The 22,330-nt window shown below is 35.4% G+C and overlaps 2 protein-coding genes across 5 annotated transcripts in view; one reads left to right on the top strand and one right to left on the bottom strand.

Moving 5' to 3' along the window:
• The window catches only part of LOC112453773 (POU domain, class 6, transcription factor 1), a 158,462-nt gene extending 152,294 nt beyond the window's left edge, over positions 1–6,168 (top strand). For 3 of the 4 annotated variants that reach the window (XM_025014695.1, XM_025014697.1, XM_025014694.1), the window contains 2 exons: positions 2,415–2,566; positions 2,703–6,168. In XM_025014695.1, coding sequence (XP_024870463.1) covers positions 2,415–2,566; positions 2,703–2,827 — 277 coding nt within the window. In that variant the 3' untranslated portion in view covers positions 2,828–6,168. The remainder of the gene's footprint in view (positions 1–2,414; positions 2,567–2,702) is intronic. The other variant, XM_025014696.1, reaches the window with a different exon arrangement.
• A 1,378-nt stretch (positions 6,169–7,546) lies between these two features.
• On the bottom strand, positions 7,547–16,418 carry LOC112453774 (UNC93-like protein). The gene is made up of 7 exons (XM_025014698.1): positions 16,301–16,418; positions 13,596–13,963; positions 12,601–12,887; positions 11,262–11,484; positions 10,897–11,056; positions 10,511–10,778; positions 7,547–10,187 (listed from the first exon to the last, which is right to left on the bottom strand). Exons 2-7 carry the CDS (start codon positions 13,853–13,855, stop codon positions 9,925–9,927), a joined length of 1,461 nt encoding a protein of 486 aa, XP_024870466.1. The 5' UTR covers positions 13,856–13,963; positions 16,301–16,418; the 3' UTR covers positions 7,547–9,924.
• Between the last annotated feature and the right edge of the window lie 5,912 nt (positions 16,419–22,330).

The raw sequence follows: 22,330 nt of genomic DNA, 5'->3' as shown, positions 1-22,330 counted from the left end.
GTCAACCAGAAGAAGAAATACGACTGCATTAAACAGCCGTGTTCATTCGCATAAAAGCGGAATGCTTGGCGATCATCCGCGGAGCCAAACGATAATAATCGCCACGCTTCGAGCCGTGAAAGAAAAACCGCGGCGCGGAAGCGCGGCGCGGAATAATCGAATCATTCGATGACCGAAGCGCGCGGTTACGGGCGCGCGGCACGGCCGTTTCTCTTTTCACGAGAGCAAGCCAGCGCAACAATGACCCATCCTGCATTCGCGCGGCGTAGAGCTAAGCGTCGACCGTGCGCCGGCCGCGTCCGGGAAAAATGAAAGCGGCTAGTTTATGCGGTGCACGTGCACGATTTATCTGCCGAGTAATTAAACTGTGGACTAATTAAAATCAGGTTTCTGATGTACCTCTCCCCCGGCGTCGCTCCTCCTACCTACAACGCCACCACCACCATCATCTCGCTCTTACCTGCAGCGGCATCGCGCGGAGCGGCGCGACGCGCTCTCTCTCTCTCTTTCTCTTTCTCTCTCTCTGTCATTCCTCCTACCTTTACGCAGCCTCCCAGTCCTCCTTCCTTCTGTTCCCGTCTTCCTTCGTCCTTTCGGCGTTTCGTTCAAACTTCTCCGCGCGTCTCCTTCTCCCACACCTGTAACGCAACAACGATGTGTAACACCCACGCACCGAGCTTACACGCAGCTTTCACGTTCCCTTGCGTATTAACTCACGTTTATTTCTCTCCTCTTTCTTCGCCTACCTCTTCCACCCCTTCTTGCGCTATCCCGGCGTTGCTTCTCCATTGCGCTCGCTCGCCGCGGTCACTATAACGCATACCATAACGACGACGTGACATTCAAACCCCCGTCGAATCGTCGCGTCGCGTCGCGTCGGTTCTTCGCGTTCTCGCCGACTTCTCCATTAGCATATTGTTTTCGCGAATTCGACGAAATATTACCGCGCGATGCTAATGGCCCGCCGTGTACTTTTTTCGACTCGACAGTTGGTCATTCGGAGTTAAATTAAAAACATAAATTTTGACCCGGCACCGTCGCACCGCGAGCGTACAGCTATGACCGTACACCGCCATATCGAGCTCCCCCTCGCGGCCGTACACCGTACCGCTTCTCATCGCTCACCCGGGAGTCCCAACGGAAGTTCTCCTGTTTACTGTCGCGGTCGCGAGCTTTTTCCATATCGCGCCTTGCACCGCGCCACCCCGATAATACTACCCGTCAAATGAAATTATGTCGACTGGCCGCGCGACGCCAAAAAAGTTTGCGTACTCTCGACTCGAGACTCTCGAGATCGGGTATTTTCTAATGTATCGATTTCTTTTAAGTCGTCTGACCAAAATCGATCTTAAGACGAAACGATATAAGGTCGTCAGATGATATATAATTGGGCATTGATTCTTCCATGATAAATTCATGGTTATTACAAATTAATATCTTGCATTAATTTAATTAGAAAATGGCTGAAAAATAATAAATTCATTGTTCGTCAATTTCATTGTTCGACATTCAATATAGAATCATTTAAAATTTTATATTAATCTCTGCTATTCTACTCAATCCCATTCCGTTCTACGGATAAAAATAACAAACTTAAGCAAACAGATGTAGAAATTTATGCTGGCGAATAAATCTTGCAAGAATATCTGATTTAATTTAAGAACTGTTCATGACTATAATATCTTTAATGCGCATAAAAAATGCAATATTAACATTTGATAATAACAAAAATGCGAGATAAGATCGAAGCGCTTGCTTGTGCGTCTTCTTAATATTTATAAGAATTGTGAAAACGGACAATGTTTGAACATAAAAATTACCCGAGATTCTTTCGATGAACTTGGATGACGAATGAAATAAAAGCTCGAGTTTAAAAGCGCCGCGGCTGTTTGTTCGCTAATTTTATTTGACTCGACGCCGACACCGTCGCCGCCGCCGCCGCCACCGCGAGTTCTGTTTCGCGATACGTGGAGTAAGTTTCGACTCGTGAATCAACCCGGGTGTGTACTCGGGGAAAAATCCAATACCGGACGGGATATTTGCGACCGAACGTGTCCGAGCACGAATATCGTGACGCCGGTGATTTCCTTTTTTAATCAGTATCCTATTTCGCGCTAACGTAATTACGAACGTGCAAAACAGTAAACAGAATTATTTTTTCATATTGGATATATAACAATATTTCATAAACCACAGGATAAATTTTGAATTCGACGTAGACATCCCACGGACGTAATTAATTATTGTAAAAACGCAACGATTAACCGGTCGGACTTTTAAATGGGATCCTATTTCGCGATTCATAATCATATACAGCAAGCGGTATATATATTTTTTCATGAAAGTATAAACGCGCGCGGTAATGTTTAATATAAGCGCCGGTGATACAATCTTCCGAATTTGAGCAAGAGTAGTGCATCTGATTCCAGGTACAAGAGCGGCGTTAATCATCTGACGGACTTCATCGGGGTCGAACCGAGCAAGAAGCGGAAACGGCGGACTTCCTTTACGCCCCAGGCATTGGAACTGCTGAACGCACATTTTGACAGGAACACTCATCCTACTGGTTAGTTTCCGCCTACGTCTATCTGCTATGATTAAGCGCAATGATCTCGCTATTTAGAGAAGCTAACTAATTCTTTTTCGGAGCTATCTCGTACATTTTCACACCCTGGAAGTTTCTATTCTTTTTTTTTTTACAGGTAACGAAATCACAACTTTAGCGCATCGATTAGGATACGATAGGGAAGTGATAAGAATCTGGTTCTGCAATAAGAGACAAGCTCTGAAGAATACGGTGCGGATGATGTCGAAGGGCGTTGTATAGGGAAGGACTACGTCTACCGAGCAATCGGGCAACATGTGAGAAAAGCTTCAAACTACGGACGACGAAGAGCACGTTTCGTGAAATTTTCCAATCTCGCGTTTTCCTCTAGCGTAAATAAAACAGTTCTGATGCGAGAACAAGTTTTCGTGGTTTGTTACGGAATAAGTAAGGAAAAAAAAAGCGTTTACTCGATAGAAAGCCACATTTATCAAATTCGCTCCGGCACGGAAAGATCGTTCTAGATCGAAGCGAAGTCCTTCGAATATTGTGATCGCAGGTGTATACGACATCTATATATGTAAATAGCTTTAATCTACGAATATGTGATGTATACATGAGTCGAATATCGAAAATTGATAATCTGAAATCGTTGTCTCTCATTTGGTACCAATCCGTCGCGCGCTTCCAATTTTCATAGATATATATCCATCGGAAAACACTGACTAACTGATCCAGTTTCGAGTTTCGAACGAATGGGCTATCGGCAATTGGTAAGCATTAACGAACCGATGGACGTAAATGCCTCGACGATCAAAATTACGCGAGTATCAGTTTGTCAGCAAGCAACTACAGAAAAATCGCTTCTAGGCTTCTCTAATTAATTACACAGTTGCTTGATTGCAACACTTGTCGGGGCACGTACGTTTTTCGGTCTATCAAAACCAGGCAGAAAGATATGTAAATCGTCGCACGAATAATTAAAAATTTAGCTACCTTTAAAACGGTTACTTACAAGGATGCTAGCACGTAAGTGGCGAAACGTTTAAACAGCTACGTACAATTGATTCCTAATTAACTGGCGGAACAATCGAAAATGCACTTAAAATGGAAAGGATGGCAATCTTCCGCGCGCAGTAAAAACTGCGACTATGTCCGATCGGGGGGGGGGAAGGTATCCTGAAATATCATTGTCGCTCGTTGAGTTGCGCAAATAAAAATATCGCTTAGATAACAAATACAAAATAAAATCATCGTCTCTATTGATTATAATATCATCCCTTGCATACGTATACACTGTTATAACGAGCACGATAATATTTCTATTATAGTTTCGGTAATAAATCGGTCGACAGTTTTTGGTGAGCGCGAGATGTGTAAAAATTACAAGTGTATCTAGAAATCAATGAAATTCCTTTAGCGACTAAATAATGCAATAACGTCTCTGAAAGTATGCTATAAACGATTATATACCACATGCCGCTCCTGAAGTTATATTTAATCCTGTAGGAAAAGAAAGAAAGAGAGAGAGAGAGAGAGAAAAGGAGAGAGAGAGAGAGAGAGAGAGAGAGAAAAAGAGAGAAAAAGACACAGTTAGAGACAGACAAGATTCGAGTTTCTGCAAAACTAGTCCGTGATAATCTGCCATGTAAGACGTATACGTGTTATAAACGAGCACGCATCCTCCGTTCCTATACATATATGCGATCCGCTTATTCGCTGAATAACGATAAAGATCGAACGAAAACTTCGATTTTATCAGAGCTCGATTTCGATCTGCGGGATATTTGAACGAACATAATTCTTCGATCGCGAAATACGCTTCTGTATCGGCTGCTTTCAATTTTGATTTCGTATTTACAATTGCGCGAAGAGAAAAAAAAATCTGAAAGCACTCGAATAATTCCTTTGAGTATGCGTACGGTAAAAAATATTACAGACGCATGATTTTGAAATCGAAGAATTATTTATGCATTATTATGTCTCTCTTAACAAAAAAAAAATCATAATCGTTAATAAATACGTGGCCATGTACAATTGTCTCACACATTATAGTGACTGTTAGACGTTTGATTTGCATTATGTTGACACAATCATTTAATAACAAGCGATCGACAACCCGCAGTCGTTTTCACGCGTAAAAGGATATTTAAACGAAGCTCTTAAAATACGGTTTTCTTAATACTTAGCAGACGCGTACGTTTAATGGGTAAGAACTGTGCATAAAATGTACTTCATCCTCTTTATAATGGGCTATTCATTACGATAATATTGTGAAATCTCTAACTTGACGAGTAGCTAGGGGCGCAAGGGTAGCATGTACATATTACGATATACCTAGACATTGTAATATTATAATTAACTTTTATTATCATAGCTATAAAATAGCTGAATTCATGCAAAGAAAATTTACATGGTTAAAGAAAATAATAAATTTCTAAAAGTAAATAATATTTTAAGGTTTTACTTTTAAGCCTGAGACGAGCAAAGTGATCTGTTCCTAAAATGTACTATATAAATAAAAGAGAGTATGAAAGGCGCGAAGAAGATGAAGTGAGGGTTGGAAAAAAGATATATGAGGGAGTAAATCGCAAAATTCAAAATTTTTTATTAAGAGGAGTGGGATGTGTATGTTATCCTTTTTGATAAAAGAGCGAAAATGTTTGTACAGAAATATTCCGGTTATTAAATTTTGTTATATGAGCGAGTAAGGGAAAGGGAGAGAAAAAGAGAGAAAGAGAGAGAGAGAGAGAAAGAGAAAGAGCAGAGCGTCGAAAAATCCGCGGTAGTGATAAAAATAAAAACGCGAAGACGGTTTAAGAATTATGTGTATTTTCTTCGTGAAATTGAAATATTCAAATAGATCCTTACGAAAATATAAACATGAGTATTACAAAAAAATGTGAATTGTATTCGTGAGTGTCATATTAAGGAAGATAGATCCACGGGCGAATGTTTTATAGCAGTTTCCAGCTGAATTGCTCGCCTTGTCCGGTAATTTTGGTAAATTAAAAATAGACTAAACAAGAACGGGTAAATACTTCATAACCGCGTGTAATAAAGAAGAAATGAATACCCCTAAAACGAGCCACGTTGAGACACGAAAAAGAGTTACAAATCAATAAGAGGAAACTGCTCATGAAACATTGCCCAGCGAAACCAAAGTTCCTACTACGTTTTATAAAGTATATAACTGAACTGCAGAACTTGAATTGTAAATACGATGAATGCAAAGTTAAGCTAATAATCACGATACAATCAATTTAAAGATGCTAAACTACAATTCGCCGATCAATTGATTCGACATTACCGCTATCGGAAAACATCGGTTCGACTTTCGACCATACGAATATCATGCAACTCGGTAATCTGCCTTCGAAGGCGGGAATCAATTGATCTCGGCAACGAAATAAGCACACAGTCGGCAATTAAGCACATAAGTATACAATTAAACTAAGCAGCCGTAGCTTTAGCTTGAATGTTAGCACCTAGGCACATGATGTAACATTAAATTACGTATTTAAAATGAAGGACAAGAATCTTAGCCGTTAAGCGAATACCTGTGTAAAATTTAGTAGGTGTCCACAAAAATAAAATAAAAACATATATTGTGGTACAAATAACAAAAAGTCGTACCTATGACTCTTCGCGATTAAGACATTTGATTTTCAAATAAGTAACCATGTACCGTATGTATGTTTTTTGTAATTTAATTTGCATGGCATGTAACGTAAAATCGGTTCTAACTTATCAAGCTAAACATTTTCATATAAAACTCATTTTCTCGATTTTATTTTAAAGAATACGTTTCTTTCTTATTTTAATAGTTTCAGGCACATCTATAATAGGCTTTGCAATTTATTTCTTATGTATTTTAATGACAGACTTAACATTAAGTGAACGATGATTGAGAAGGATTTCAGGCTCGTTTTAGAAACTTTTTATCACACATATTTTTGTATTAAAAGTTTTTTTATATTTTCGGCACTTTGTGGTAATGTTAAAAGATGAAAGTTTCGATTTTATCGATTAATCTCTTTATTAGCCAACTCAAAATCAGGTTCATTGTCAGAAACAGACTCTGTCCGCCCGAAAACCTGACCACTCGATAACACCGTAACCGACCATTCCAACGCACAGTATTCCGATTAAAAAATACAGTTTCGTATAAATGCACAAATATGAGTACATGTGCGTCATTGAGACAATATACCTCCACATGAAGAAAATAAAGATTGCTGCTTCTTCTCGACCAGGAAATAATATACTACATAATTCTGAAAATCGCAAGCAAGTGGTCGTTAATTGTAAAATATTAAATTATTGCAAGTGTATATTGATTAAGATAATTTCTTTCGAGAAGGTTACAAAGATAAAACTTTGTTATACTATTGGTTGGTATGATACCATCAGTAGAGATATTCGTCTATGAGTACGATTTTACGTACAACAAATAAATTAGGAAATTCCACTTAATGCTTACCTCACAATAATTTGATTAATTGTTTTATTAATTATTGATTAATCAATATGCGACATTAACATTGCGTGAAACACCGTGGCTTGCACCGTGGCAAGCCACAGTTGATTTTTTGTATTTTACAGTTTTCTTCTAACGTTTCAACACTTAAAAAAAATTGCAACAGTTCCGGCCTTAAGTATAGAATATCACTTTTTAAAACCTTATAAAGATGATACATGAATTTTTATAGATTTTTTTGTGACAAAAACGCTTTAAAAAACCCCTTAAACTTAAAAAGACTCGGAAACATCGGTATATGTATTAAGTTTATTTTTTATATTATACGTAAATACATATAATATATATTATACATATATATATATGTGTATATATATATATATATATATATATATATATATATATGTTTACATTATTATAGTACATGAATTAAATGACATAACGTTGATTAAATCAATATAATTTAAAAAACTTTATGTTTTAAATTTTGAATTAATTCTAACATTCAATTATCACTTAACATTAATCTGCTTTAAAATTATCATGCAAGTAGAAATGATAGATATAGCATTGATATGACTTTTAATAATCTATTTACTGTGGATTTATATACAAAAGATTTTTTTAATTGGAATGGCAACCCACGCATCGTTTCCACTTGTGTCACGGTATTCATCCTGATACTCAGGCTTATCTGTCTCAACGGAAGTTTTCCAATTCCGCAAAGTCAAGACTCGGTTCTTTCCTAATTATCGGCATGTATATAACTTCGTGTTATTTAAGCACGGTGAATAAAACGATACTGGAGATAAATTGCGAATAAGCCGGACGATTATATATGGTTAGAACTACTCACTTACACTCACCTCCAGGTAGGTATTATATGTCGACCTTTATAAATACTTTTATAAATCGTACTTGTCGATAATTATATTTACATGTTATTATCATGGCAACTTATTCGGTAAATAGTCATAAATATAAATGTCGTAATTAATGTAAATTTATCAAATCCGCTTATGTACGTCGCGTGGTAAATCCATTGCACCGTGTACCTATTTTAACTCTCCGTGTGCATATGTTCTTTCCCAGTGCATACGTGGGTCTGTCACGTTTGACGCTATTTTTCCCGTTCTTAAAGTATTTTAAAAAGTCTACAAAATATCTGTCTACATTGTAGTTGACGATTTTATAGTCATTTTGACATTAAACATCGTTTTTATTTAATATTTTATGACAGGCTTGCAAGTTTTACAGTTACCAGCAGCTATCATTTTGGCTCGGACGCCGTAAACCCACGTATGCACACGGAGGGTTAAGGTTTTACTTTTAAGCCTGAGACAAGTAAAGTGACCTGTTTTTAAAATATATATTAATAAAAGGCGTGAAGAAGGTGAAGTGAGGGTTGGAAAAAGATATATGACCGAGTAAATCACAAAATTCAAAATTTTTTATTAAAAGGGGTGGGATGTGTAGGTTATCCTTTTTGATAAAAGAGCGAAAATGTTTGTACAGAAATATTCCGGTTATTAAATTTTGTTACATGAGCGAGAAACGGAGAGGGAGAGAAAGAGCAGAGCGTTGAAAGATCCATGGTAGTGATAAAAATAAAAACGCGAAGACGGTTTATTTAAGAATTATGTGTATTTCCTTCGTGAAATTGAAATATTCAAATAGATCCTTACGAAAATATAGACATGATTAAATATTACAAAAAATGTGAATTGTATTCGTGAGTGTCATATTAAGGAAAATAGATCCACGGACAAATGTTTCATAGCAGTTTTTATCTGAATTGCTGGCCGTGTCCGGTAATTTTTGTAAATTAAAAATAAATTAAATAAAAACGGATAAATACTTCATAATCATAAGTGTAATAAAGAAGAAATGAATACCCCTAAAACGAGCCGAGACACGAAAAAGAATTACAAATCAATAAGAGGAAACTGCACATGAAACATTGCCCAGCGAAACCAAAGTTCCTACTACGTTTTATAAAGTATATAACTGAACTGCAGAACTTGAATTGTAAATACGATAAATGCAATAAAGTTAAGCTAATAATCACGATACAATCAATTTAAAAATGCTAAACTTATACAATTCGCCGATCAATTAATTCGACATTACCGCTATCGGAAAACGTTGGTCGACTATACAAAAATCACGCAACTCAGTAATCTGCCTTCGAAGGCGGGAATCAATTGAGCTCGGTAACGAAATAGAAATAAGCACAAGTCGGCAATTAAGCACATAAGTAGGTATACAATTAAATTAAACAGCCGTAGCTTTAGCTTTAGCTTGAATGTTAGCACCTAGGCATTATGTAACATTAAGTTACGTATTTAAAATAAAAGATAAAAATATTAGCCGTTAAACTAATATCTGTGTAAAAAGGTGTCCACAAAAATAAAATAAAAACATATATTGTACAATAGTACAAATAGCAAAAAGTAGTTCCTATGACTCTTCGCGATTAAGATTTTTTTTTTTTTAGATGAATAACTATATATCATATGTATGTTTTCTTTTTGTAATTCAATTTGCATATAACGTAAAATCGGTTCTAAGCTATCAAATTAGACTTTTTCTTAACCCTCATCTTCTCGATTTTATTTTAAAGAATACGCATTCTTTCTTATTTTAGTAATTTCAGGTACATCTAGTAGACTGCAATTTATTTCTTATGTATTTTAATGACTTATTATTAAGCAAACAATGATTAAGAAACATTTTAGGCGCGTTTCAAAAACTTTTTATCAAATATATTTTTATATTAAAAAATTTTTATATTTTTGGCACTTTGTGGTAATATTAAAAGATGAAAATTTTGACAATTTTTTACAATTTTCTATAATTCCGTCAACTGAAAAAGATACATACCTACTGCTTTTATATTTTATCGATTAATCTCTCTATCAGCCATCAACTCAAAATCAGGCTTGTTGTCAGAAATGGCTGTGTCCGCCCGAATGCCTGACCGCTCGATAACACCGTAACCAACCATTCCAACGCACAGTATTCCGATTAATAGATACAGTTTCATATAAGTGCACAAATATGGGCTATAAACGTATGTTATCACTGAACCAGTAGACTCCCACAAACGAAAATTAGAGAAAGCTGCTTCTTCTCGACCAGGAAATAATATACCACTTAATGCTGAAAATCGCAAATAAGTAATTGTTAATTGCAATATATTAAATTATCGTAAGTGTATTCATTAATATAATTTTCATTAGAAAACCTCACAAAGAAAACTTCGTTGTACTATTAGTTGGTATAATACCATCAGTGGAGATATTCGTCTGTCGGTACGATTTTATGCACAACAAATAAATTAGGAAATTCCACTTAATGCTTACCACACAATAATTTTTGCAATTATTAACAATGCGCGATATATAAACATTACGTATAAAATTATTGATCAATAACAAGCGATTGAAAATTGGATTTATATTTGTTTCTGCGGTTTTTCTTACCATTGACTTGTACCAGCCAGACCGAATCGCACACACCCCATAAACCTGACAGCAGAAAGAAGATAATACCCTGTTCTGGCGTTGGTTTCCACTGTAACATGTAGATGAAAATACTTAAGTGCAAACAAAAAGCAAAAATCATCACGGGCGTTCTTCCAGTCAACTTCACTACGGCTCCTGTAGCGAGTGCAGCTATGGCATTTGTGATACCGAAACATATCATCACGTAACCAATATTACTAATCCCCCAAGCACAGGAAACGAACGACTGTAATAAAAATAAAATATACATTAACGCTTTCTAATATAAATTCTCCTCTTATCATAAATATCAACAAAAATCTTATTCAGGAAATTGTTTTCAGTCTCATATATAGCTTACTAACTGCGTTATAATCGGCAAATAAAAACGCTTGCTCGGCCCCAATAAATAACGTTATCGGCAATATTAAAAGTTGGTTCTTCTCTTTCAATAGTTTTAATGTCACGGCCAAGAGCTTGAATCCAGACGTTCCTTTCACCGAGCGGGCTCTGTTTCTATCGTATCTATAAAATGAGAATTCTAGCTTCAAGAAATTTCTTACACAGTATACACTACAACTCGTATTATAATACAAATATACAATTCGTTTTATTTAAATATATAATATAAATATTTTATAATATATCTGACAATTATAATATAATATAAATATTTTATAATATATCTGACAATTTTACAACCACGAAGTATAAACGCAAGATTGGATACCTGGATAAGGAATCGACGGCAAACGCAATTATTGCAACAGCTAATATCATACAGCCTAAGTAAATCCCAGCAATGAGGTGTATTCGTTCCACCGGAGGTGGCTGCAGATTTGGATTTTCGTTTTCTGGAGACAGCCCACAGAAATTTGCCCCGCAAGTTTCGGCCACAACGCTACTGTTCAGAGTAACGTTCGTAACGACCGTGTCGATTCCGTACGAAAGAACTGCAGTCGTAGGAAAAACATTAATAAAATTAATTAAGATAATAATTGATTACTAATAATAGTAATAATAATGAAATCATTTCTGCGAAAATATATTTGTCACGGGGAATTTGCAGCCGCATTAAAAAACTGTAAGCGTAACACGTTACAAGAATAGAGATACTGTTGATTATCGTGCCGATTATTCTTCTGTCGTCTGTCCAATAAGCATAAGAAATATGTGTTTCAATAAAACGAAATATGGCCATTAGAATGCCCGACCAAACTCTAGTTACTGCGTAGCTTCCGTTCGTTGTTTTACAATCTCGTAATTCGCGGCGACAGGCAACTTAATTTCGTTTTCATCGGCACTCGCGTTTTTATAGCTTAGCAGCGACGCATTTATACGCGCTTCCGCAAAGATTGCACAGACTGCAGATAAAGTTTTTGTTGCATTACTTTGTTCCAGTTCGTGATTCCGTAATCTCGTTTCATAATTTTGTCTTAAACATGAAAATTACACAATTGTAACAAAAATGTATTTTATCTGAGAAGCTTAAACGAAAAGATACTACGTTATCACGTTTTTTATTTTAAAAAGTTGTAAAAAGTTTATCTTCCTTTCTATACATTATTATTTTGATAGACCAGTCATAGATTTCATAGTTTTCTTTGTATCTTAATAAAAGCAGTCAAGGATTGAATTGCATCATACGAGAAGCACAAATAACATAACATGACTAATAAATAAAATTTAATAATTGTGAGTTTTTGTAATTATCAAGAGACACGGTAGTGTCTCACGCCAAGTACACGCGGAGCGAGACCGACCGTGACTCTTTTACGCGATTTACATATACGAGACACGACTAGGCATATTGTAATTATTTACATATCTGGGCAATAAAATTCTTATATAGTTCATTGATATTCACAATGATAACGATTCTATTTTATAGCTATAAGATACTGCAAAACAATTATAGATTCATTCTTACGTCATCAAAATTAACATTTGCAAACGAAATGTTCAAGTCGAAAACAGACATGAATAATATGCTAATAACAATTTTCTCAACACGTTTAATCCCTGAAATATAAATTTGATCGTCGCATATGTCCGTAACAGCGACCCACCTGCTGAAGATATAAGATTCCCCCACACCTGTGCCATTTGATAAAACATGAAGAAGAGACCGAAGAATCTCGTAACAAGGGCATCCGCTGCTATATCTGAAACGGTCGAGTAAGCTTCTGCTGCCACAGTTAAATAAGTACATTTTGCGCACCAAAGCGGTCCACCGCCTAATCCGACCAATAATCCAGCGGGAATCATAGTGTAAAATTTGGGATAAAACTGCGAGGCTATGAAAGGCATATAAGCCAATATAGAAAGTGACATTGTCCACTTGCATCCTAACCAACTGGAACACAGAATCATATATTTCATTCAAGAATTATATATTATCCTTCATTAATTAAATATTAAATCTATTTATATCCAAATTAATTAATTAAAAAATTAATTAATTAATTAATTAAGTTGTTTCTTAAAGAAAAAAACATATTAAAAGTATTCAAATAATTATAAAGATTAATGTAATAATCTTAAAACATTAATATATTGAACGGCATATTAAAGGCTTTTCGTTTTAGACGTTGACTAGGAAGATGTCATACTAAATCCTAGCGCAGATACCTAGATATGTTCGTTTCACTCTTGTCTAATGCTGGAACCCGCGGGGGTTCCATGTAACGTAATTCCGGGCCAAGGTGAAAACGACAACGCGTAATAAAGTTTAGTGCTGTGGGACTGCGTGCAAAACTGTAGCTGTATGTTTCACATATATGGGAAACACATCGAACGTTTCCGGTGTCTACGATGATTGACGATATACATCTCTCAAAAACTTTCTATTCATTCTACGACAACAAGTAAAGGCAGTCAGATCTGACGACAGTTTTCCATTTACCTCGAGATGATGCAAACCATTTATCACGGTAATCATATAGTAGTTGCCGAAAAATATTGCTGAATTGCTATTGCGTCTCATACCGAGTTTTACCTTACACGAAATTATAATTACGCACCAAACGATTCGAATATATAAACAAAATTACTTGAACTTTACCTTATGATTAAGGCGGGTAGAAAAATATTGCTGAAGAGCAGACTGCCATAAATCGCCGACAACGTAAATGTGCCTAGCGATTGATCTGCATTGATCGAACTCTGTAAGTTTGCGGCTCCCATGAAGGCAGTAAAAAGCACCATAAAAGCGCAACCGATCGCTAGAATGTTCTTCATAATTCGCCATCGTTCCGATGGTTCGAAATTCGGAGTCGGCGCTTTCAAAAATTGGCCTGGCATCTCAGTTTTATTAAGTGTCATGACTCAATCAATGTACGACATTAATTTTTGTTGGATATTCAATATCAATTTCGCCGGTCAATGAATTCACTTGTAACTATGAGTGACTTGTTGTGTATTTTGTTTGTCCTTTAAAAAATAAAAATATAGAAATGAATTTATAAAAAATATTGCTTTACTATCGCTAATATTTTTGCCTATTCGTAGTGACAAAAATTGTAACTGTAGGTGAGATTTAACTTCGAGCTTTTCAACTGTAACGTACATTTTAAATCGACTGAATTAATGGACACCGTTATATCGGTCGCGATTTTCATCGCGGAGGATATCGGCGAATGATTATAGACTGAAATTAAAACTGAAACTGAATATTCACATTTATTCTCATAATGGTCACCAGCCACGTGATTTGCGTAAAGCCAATAACGATTTCAAGGTAATCAGCGAACGAGAGAACGGTATTATAACATACGACGAATACATTGTTTTATGACACAAATGCTTCATTTTCACGCTTTTTGCTACTAATATTATAATGTCGGCTTTGATCCGTATAGCGCTTCACGTAGGAATGCGACAACAAAACTCCCAATCCGAGAGGAATTGCATAACCGTTTTCTGTTCGGCGCGGCGTAGTGACGAGATACACGGTTACCCCAGCATCGATAGGCAATCTGTCCTTGGGAATAGGTATCCTTGCTCCTTTCACGCACCTTAATCGCACCTGATACAATTTCCATTCCGACCGTGCACGTCGCTTGGAATATGTAACATGCCGATCGACTGGAACCCTACTGTCACACAAAAATAGATGCACACGACAACGTGACGTAAAACAAGTTTATCGACGAAATGTCGAGCAACATTGCGCAAATAGAATTTGATGAAAAACTGTAATTATAGAAATACAAGATTGTTGATTGCTGTGCGTACGAACATTTATCGAATAAATAAATATATATGCAATAGATGTATATATATATATGTTCTGATATATAAAAGTTAATTTTATTAATTTTTTAATCTATTAATATATGTGCAAAAATAAATTTGCAGAATGGCTAGTATTATGTTGCAAATTAATTGGATTAATACAAGATTTACTTAATGAATCTCTGCTCGTTTCGCTTGAAACTCGAATATTGCAGTACTGCAGTACTGCAGTATGAATAATTGCTTTGCGAACAGATAAATACTCGATAATTGTTTTAAGAACAGGAAACCTGATACCGAGTGAACAAGGAAGCTGATGTGCGTGCTTAATTAAAATTCATGATATAACTCGTAGACATGGAATATTATAGCAGTTATTCTATTTAGACATTCACTTGGGAAAAACAAGTCACGTTTAATAGATTCTGATTAGATCTCATGCTAAGTGATGTTTAAAGCTGCTTGTAACACCACTTTCAGCTAGAAATCACGACGTTGACCCCGACTACTGCGAATGCTATATTAATTAAATAATAAGCGCGGGATTACTATTATAACGGTATGTAGTGTATCGACTATAAATCCGCTATATCGAAGAGTAATAGTCTACGAAAATGAGGACACCCTCGCATATGCGTCCGTCGTACCTATGTCGTGCAGTTCAATTAGCCCCTGGCACATCACTTGTCATTTTCACTCTACGACGACCGCCGCACACAAGTATGTAACTCTATTGGATGGGGCTTACAGGACAGCAATATAATGATGAAATATTTTACGCCTGACATAAAGTAGAAACATCAAGCAGTCAGATTGCAATAATTCGCACGAAAACTTAACATCTTCTATCGAAAAACCCGTTCGTAAATTGTGAAAAATGTACGATTTATACGTATTTTGCATACCGGTTTTGAACGCCTCCACGCTGATTACTTGATTATCGTAAGTATAATTGATTTATGTCCCAAGACATCCTAACAAATAGTCACTTATATTTTATATTATAAACATTATTTTATGTATAATAATTTTTTAGATAATAAATGTGATATTTTTCGAATAACATGCAGAAAGAATTTGTGATGTAAAATGTACGTATATAATCTTTTCTCTCTTGTAAAACTATTAATTAAAAAGGGAAAAATTTTTATAAATTTATATATTAAAAAATAACACATATTTTTTAAATTCTATAAAATTATATATGTCTTAAGTTTATACTTACATATAATATATATTATATATTTACATTATTGCAAATACATAAATTAAATGACATAACGTGTATTAAATTAATATAATTTAAAAAGCTTTGTGTTTTTTAAATTTTGACTTAATTCTCACATTCAATTATCACTTATAACATTAGCTTCCTCTAAAATCATCATACAAGATGATAGACATAGCACTGATGTCTGACTTTTAACAATCTATTTACTGAGGATTTTATATACAAAGGATATTTAATTGAAATGACAACCCACGCACCGTTTCCTCTTGTATCACAGTGTTCATTCTTATACCTGGGCTTACCTGTCTCAACCGAGGTTTTCCAATTCCACGAAGTCAAGACTCGGTTTTTTCCTTATTGTCGGCATGTATACAACTTCGCGTTATTTAAGCACGGCGAATAAAACGATACTGGAGATAAATCGCGAATGAGCCGAACGATCAGATGGTTAGCCATTCCCCACTTACACCCACCTCCAAGTAGGTACGATATATCGACGGCCGGAACCCTGCGCTAGTAGGGATCATGATGTTTATCGAATTGATGTCGGCTCTCTGCGTCCGAGGCACGTGTCACGCCATCGTATCTTAATCGTAAAGACTTTAAGCTATGCAATCACTTCGATTAACCATCGCGTCCGTTATCCGCGGTTACGGTCTCATTGATCTGTGCGTGATCCGTGGCATGAGCTGTTCTGTAACGACTGAGGTATCTATAGTAATCTCGAAACAGTGACATTTATGTTTCTCAACAAACAGACGGAACAGAACGTCTCAACCCATAAAAGATCCTGCAAACAGTCGACCGTATCTCACGGATATCTGTCAAGCATGACGCTGAAATGGGAATTGAAACTGAACGAAGAGAAAACATAGGACGGTATATAATCGAACGCTATAAATTGTACGAAAGATCAAATCAGAAAGTAAAACATATTCAAGCTAGAAATGTGTGAAGTTCAGATTCTGCCACTGACATCGGGAGCATCAATCTGACCTAAATTAGATTTAATCGATGGAACATAATCCACTGCAATTCTCTCTCTCTCTGATTTGATGAAGTTGATTTCGGTGATGCGCAATAGACGACACTCTGATGGCAGCTTTGACCAGAAACGGATACACCGACTGCCTAAATGACAATCAGCATATGAGCTGGAAACCATACGCACGAGGGACATACAGAAATTATAGTAATTAATTATGACCGTGCTGTTGCAACGGACGCGAACAGAATACCAATGGGCACCAACTTCATCTGGTCTAGCTTCTCATTGATTTTCATAACAGTCTGAGTTAATAAAACTATCAAACTTCTTAATATAGACTCAGAGTTAAAATTTTTATAAGAAAAAAATCTTTCTAAAGCTGGGTAAGATATTGTATTTGGCCAATAAAATTTTCTCACTTAAATAGAGCGGAAATTCACGATGGGGAAGGCTAACGAATTTCGCTTAAGTATATGTTCATCAATCGTTAGGATTAATCGTGGATCATTCTATCAAACTCAGAGAAAGAACCTGTTTTTCACACACTTACGATTCCATCTATTACTTATCGTCTACTTTTGCTATGTTGTAGTTAGCGTTAGAACAATAAACAATCGTTTATTATGACTAAATGTATTATAATTGTGTGTGTTACGATTATATGTATTAATGAAAAAGAACCACGAAAAGTAGGGAATATAATATAAAAAAATAATGTACCTCTTTAATAGTAATTTTTTAGAATTGTACTTATTGCTTTTATAAATCGCACTTGTCGATAATTATATTTACATGTTATTATCATGACAACTTGTACGGTAATTAGTCGTAATTAATGTCATAATTAATGTCGCAATTAATGTAAATATATAAAATCCGCTTATGTACGTCGCGTCGTAAATCCATTGCATATATTCACGCTACTCTAAACACAACCTCCATCGAAACTGTTTCAGAATATTCGACAGAAATGTCTGGCACACTGGACATCGAAATGGAAATAACAAACAAAGCTTCGTAGTCAAAGTGTGGAAAGCTTTACAAAGAGCAGTTTGTAAATAAAATGTTTCTCTAGGCACGTTTCACAATAAACTTATCCAAAATCGTCAAAGTGCTCTACATGAACTTCATTCTACGTTTACGTCGCAATCGAAATGCGATTTTCACCTTTGATAAGATCAATTTTGTTACAAAATTCTATATGCTGTAGATTGCAAAGGAGTCGCAATTTAAAACTTTTTGCGCTTCGCTTAACTTTATATTTCATTTCTAATTTACCTTTTTACTATACATGTCATTTTGTGGGATTTAGTAAATATATTACAGAAATTATTATTTCGCTTTTAAAAATAATATCACTGTTTACAACAATTGAAATTCAAATTACAAAACGTTAATTAAATTTTCATTTTTCTGATCGTATATAGTGAAATAAAGCAAGAGAAATGCAAACAAACATATTCTCTTCGATATAAAACGGTGTTTGAAAAAGCAACAGAAAATTTAGCTAAATAGAATATTTTACTAGTTGAGTTTTTATATAGTGTTAATTTCTTTCCCGATTTATATTTGTTCCAATAAAAAGGGTGATTTATATGGCACAATCTACGTGGAAATTCTAGTAAAAAGTGCAGTATCTTTCAGTTTTATGACTAAAAATGTAAAGCACACACTTTTTGCTACTATTTATATCCGCAAATGAATTACGACCGCACCTACGTCCAGTTTCATCCACTGACATAAAGCATAAAACAAGTTGATACCACATTTCAACTAAATCATATATAAAGCCTGTAATTTCCTGATGCACATAGCAATCATATAAATCCTGTATTGATTTTTTTTCGAATCGTCTTTAGAATTTATTGCTCTCCAAATAATTTAACTTATCTTCCGGATGTCAATCAAGTTCCATATAAAATTGAAATGTATAAATATTGAGAACAATATTTCAAATAATAATTTGTTCTGAATTTGTAAATTGAAACTCGTTTATTTAAATTACTAGTATAAGTTCACGTTTAATTGCTAGTATCAGAGAAAATAAATTTTCAAACAGGTGGTTTTATACGTGTGCGCAAAATGATGACGATGATATTTCTATAAACGTCGCTATGAAAAATAAATTGTAAAATAATCGTAACAATAAATATTTTGAATTATTTCGGGATACATCATGTCAGCGTGTCAGCGCTAAGACACTTCAATTACAAGGGTAAGAGAGCATACTGACAGATATACGCTGCGGCGTATTTCGTGGCATGCATATGTTGCATATCAACCGGAATTGCGCGTCCGAGGGCGAGTCTCGCTCCACTGAGGCCCGTAACATTCGTTAACAGCGAACGGGAGGATAGAGACCATGACTGCGTTGTATATCTTGGAGACGTATAGAAGCAATTACAAAAGCAGTGCAAGAATAATTACGTTGCGTTCAATAATTTCAGGTTTCGACGTTTTGCTTGGTCTAATACAAAAAATGTATACGTTCTATCTTTTCCATTCTTTGTCTCTTATCTTATTCTATTATCACGACGAAAGAAGTAAACCATACTTTAATCAAATGCAATCTTTTTTCTTGAAAACATGGTTAATAAATTTCGAGGAAATTCAAAGCATTGTCAGAGCTATTTTAAAATATTGATTGTTGTTAAATTCGATGTTCTTGAGATATGAAAGAGAGCTTAAATTTATTTCGTTTTATTTTATTCGATATTCTTGCATAATTATAATTAAGATTTAGTATATAACGATATAATGATGCAATCAAAGATAAAATTACGCGCAATAGAATAATTATGGTTAGAATATTAATATTCCAGTAAAGGCAATTACGAAGCTCCTTGAATTATCGATTTTCTACCAAATCTGAGCAACGTTCTTCAACAGGATGTATCGTGGTGCATTTTCGAGGTCTGCAATAATTTTGCTTCGCTGAACTCGCGATACTCGTATAATATTCACTCGCTTTGTGCGAGAGATAAAGATGGTAACCGGAAAACAATAAACGACAAGGCAACTCGATTTTCGAGCATTCTTGACATAACGATGTAAATAGTGCTCATATCACCAGCATTTATCAATCTATATATTTTATACTTTATTTTATTTTATAAACTAAGTAATTAATTATACGCATAATGGATTTATTTATATGTATTCTCTATAATTCTTGACCTCTTAAAGAGACAGATCATAAAGTTTAAATTTAAAATTCTTCCCAGTGCGGAGAGATCGATTATGACAAAAATAACAACATCGTTAATCATCGTAAACAGTGTCACTTGATTAAATTTACTGGGTTTGCAGTCTGTTTTTGTATACTTATTCTTATACATTTTCACAATTTTCGATTTTTACTAACAGTCTTTTGCGTTGTAATGTGAGGCTAAAAACATTCTGATCAACAATCGAGTTCGAGACACCTCTGAGATATCTCTAGAATAGAAATTTTTTCGTTACACTCAAAATAAATGGTCAAAACATTGGAATTTCAAATGAATGGCATTATGAAAGTCAAAGCACGAAGAAGAGAAAACTTTGCGTTCTTTTTGTTTTTATATTGGCGCCGTCGGAATACATATGTCGAAATTACGCAATGATTGCTTTTGGAAAATATCATCATACATGGAGAAATAGTGAAATTTCATAAATACATAAATTTATAACAACTTTAAAAATTACCGGTGAACATTGTCGTGAATAACTCAGATCTAAAAATCGCGTATTTTATATTTAAACAAAGCATAATACATATATGTATGTGTATATTGTATGTGTATATTATGTGATACGACAAATGTTTCATATTACAATAAGAAAATAAAAAGAAAAAAAGACGTCAGAAGAAACATGTATATAGTCACACGCGTAAAACGACATGCGAAAAATGTGTTCATTTTATGAAAAGTATCTTTTTTTAGTTTCTTCGTTGCAGTCGTTACAGACACACGTTCTTAAACTGGGCGAGGAGAATATAATTAATTTATGCTAATCAACAATTAATACATAAAAAATAATATAATTTCTTTTTTAGTTTTCCTCATTAAAACATTATCTAGAGAAAGAGAGTATCTCGGCGGTATTTTTAAAACACATTTATGTCGCTCCGTTGCATCGTATTTTACATCTAAAAACAGTTTCCGGGGTTTGCTTTTAAAAATGCATATATACCGCGCACGTAATACGGTCTGGATAATAAACTCATGAACGCAAGTTGGAACAAACAATTGTCGCACGAGATTACCATCATCAATGTAACATCTAACAATCACGTGCCCTACAAAATCAAGGTATAAATTTAGCATTAAAGCGTATACGTGACTAACAAGGTTTTCCCCGTTTGTCGTGAAATTTAAACAGCTGCCCCACATCCCGTTTAACGTAGTCGATAATTGGCGCTTGTATTTCGCCCTCTATTTCCTTCTAGCAATGCATAATGACATGCTTGGGAAATGCATCGAGAAATGTTCTATCGAGGGATTACAGCTCGAAACGAGCTGCCAGAAGTTCGTTTACTCATCGCTTGACTCTCAAATTACCGGAGCGCGCGCGCTTTGTTCGCGCTGATCGCGCGCGTATCCTCTAAATACGGAAAGTTAATGACATTCATAACGGAATGCGCGCTATCATAAATTTCAAGTAAACTTTCGCCAATAAGCTTCGATTTAAAAGCGCAATAAATTTGCAAACGGGAGATAAAGCATGGGGGTCAATTCCCGTAGTTTCCGAACTACCGTGAGAGAGGCACGGAAAGAGATAAAAAGAGAAAGGGAGTTATTGCCGACGAGGCGAGATGTATTGCATGACTGCAATTCAGAGTTCCGTCAAATTGTTTTAATCCATTTGCGGGGAAGATAAAACCGCATCGAACTCGCAACGTCAACGTCATTATGCCTTACGACTTCGTTATCAGATTTCATCTCAGTTCTAATATTCTCTCTGACGTAGGGTTTTAAAACGCATTTCGATTTTCCGCCAGGAAATTTTGCCACCAGTAATAAACGAACACCGAACGAATTGTGCGGCTGGATTTCTCGTTAGAGCGCTCCGGCTCGTCATTGCATCCGCCGTAATTTTACATTACGAAGCTACGTCTGCGCTGCAGCTAACGTTTCGTCCATCTACCTACATCCGTCGGTTACGACTGTAAGCTTTATTCTCTCTTTTTTTTTCTTTTTTAGGAGGCACGCGAGGTAACGAGATACGACACGAAGTGAAATCCATTTGTATAGCGGGCCATGCGCATGGGTCGCGATTTCGCGATATTAATACTAGTAATGCGAACGCGTCAACATAACTTCAAAGCGAATTACACGACCCTATTCGATTACGGGTTTCCATT

Source organism: Temnothorax curvispinosus, unplaced genomic scaffold, assembly GCF_003070985.1.
Source record: "Temnothorax curvispinosus isolate PA1 unplaced genomic scaffold, ASM307098v1 QBEX01004686.1, whole genome shotgun sequence".
Taxonomy (NCBI): domain Eukaryota; kingdom Metazoa; phylum Arthropoda; class Insecta; order Hymenoptera; family Formicidae; genus Temnothorax; species Temnothorax curvispinosus.
This window is presented reverse-complemented; position numbering and strand designations above follow the sequence as displayed.

What these genes read in the sequence shown, in the direction of transcription:
- LOC112453774 (XM_025014698.1), bottom strand. Translation starts at nt 13,855, where the DNA reads ATGACACTTAATAAAACTGAGATGCCAGGCCAATTTTTGAAAGCGCCG. An exon ending in GCCGTCGATTCCTTATCCAG is followed by an intron (nt 11,057 to 11,261) that starts GTATCCAATCTT and finishes CTCATTTTATAG; the next exon opens with ATACGATAGAAACAGAGCCC. An exon ending in CTGGCTGGTACAAGTCAATG is followed by an intron (nt 10,188 to 10,510) that starts GTAAGAAAAACC and finishes TGCGATTTTCAG; the next exon opens with CATTAAGTGGTATATTATTT.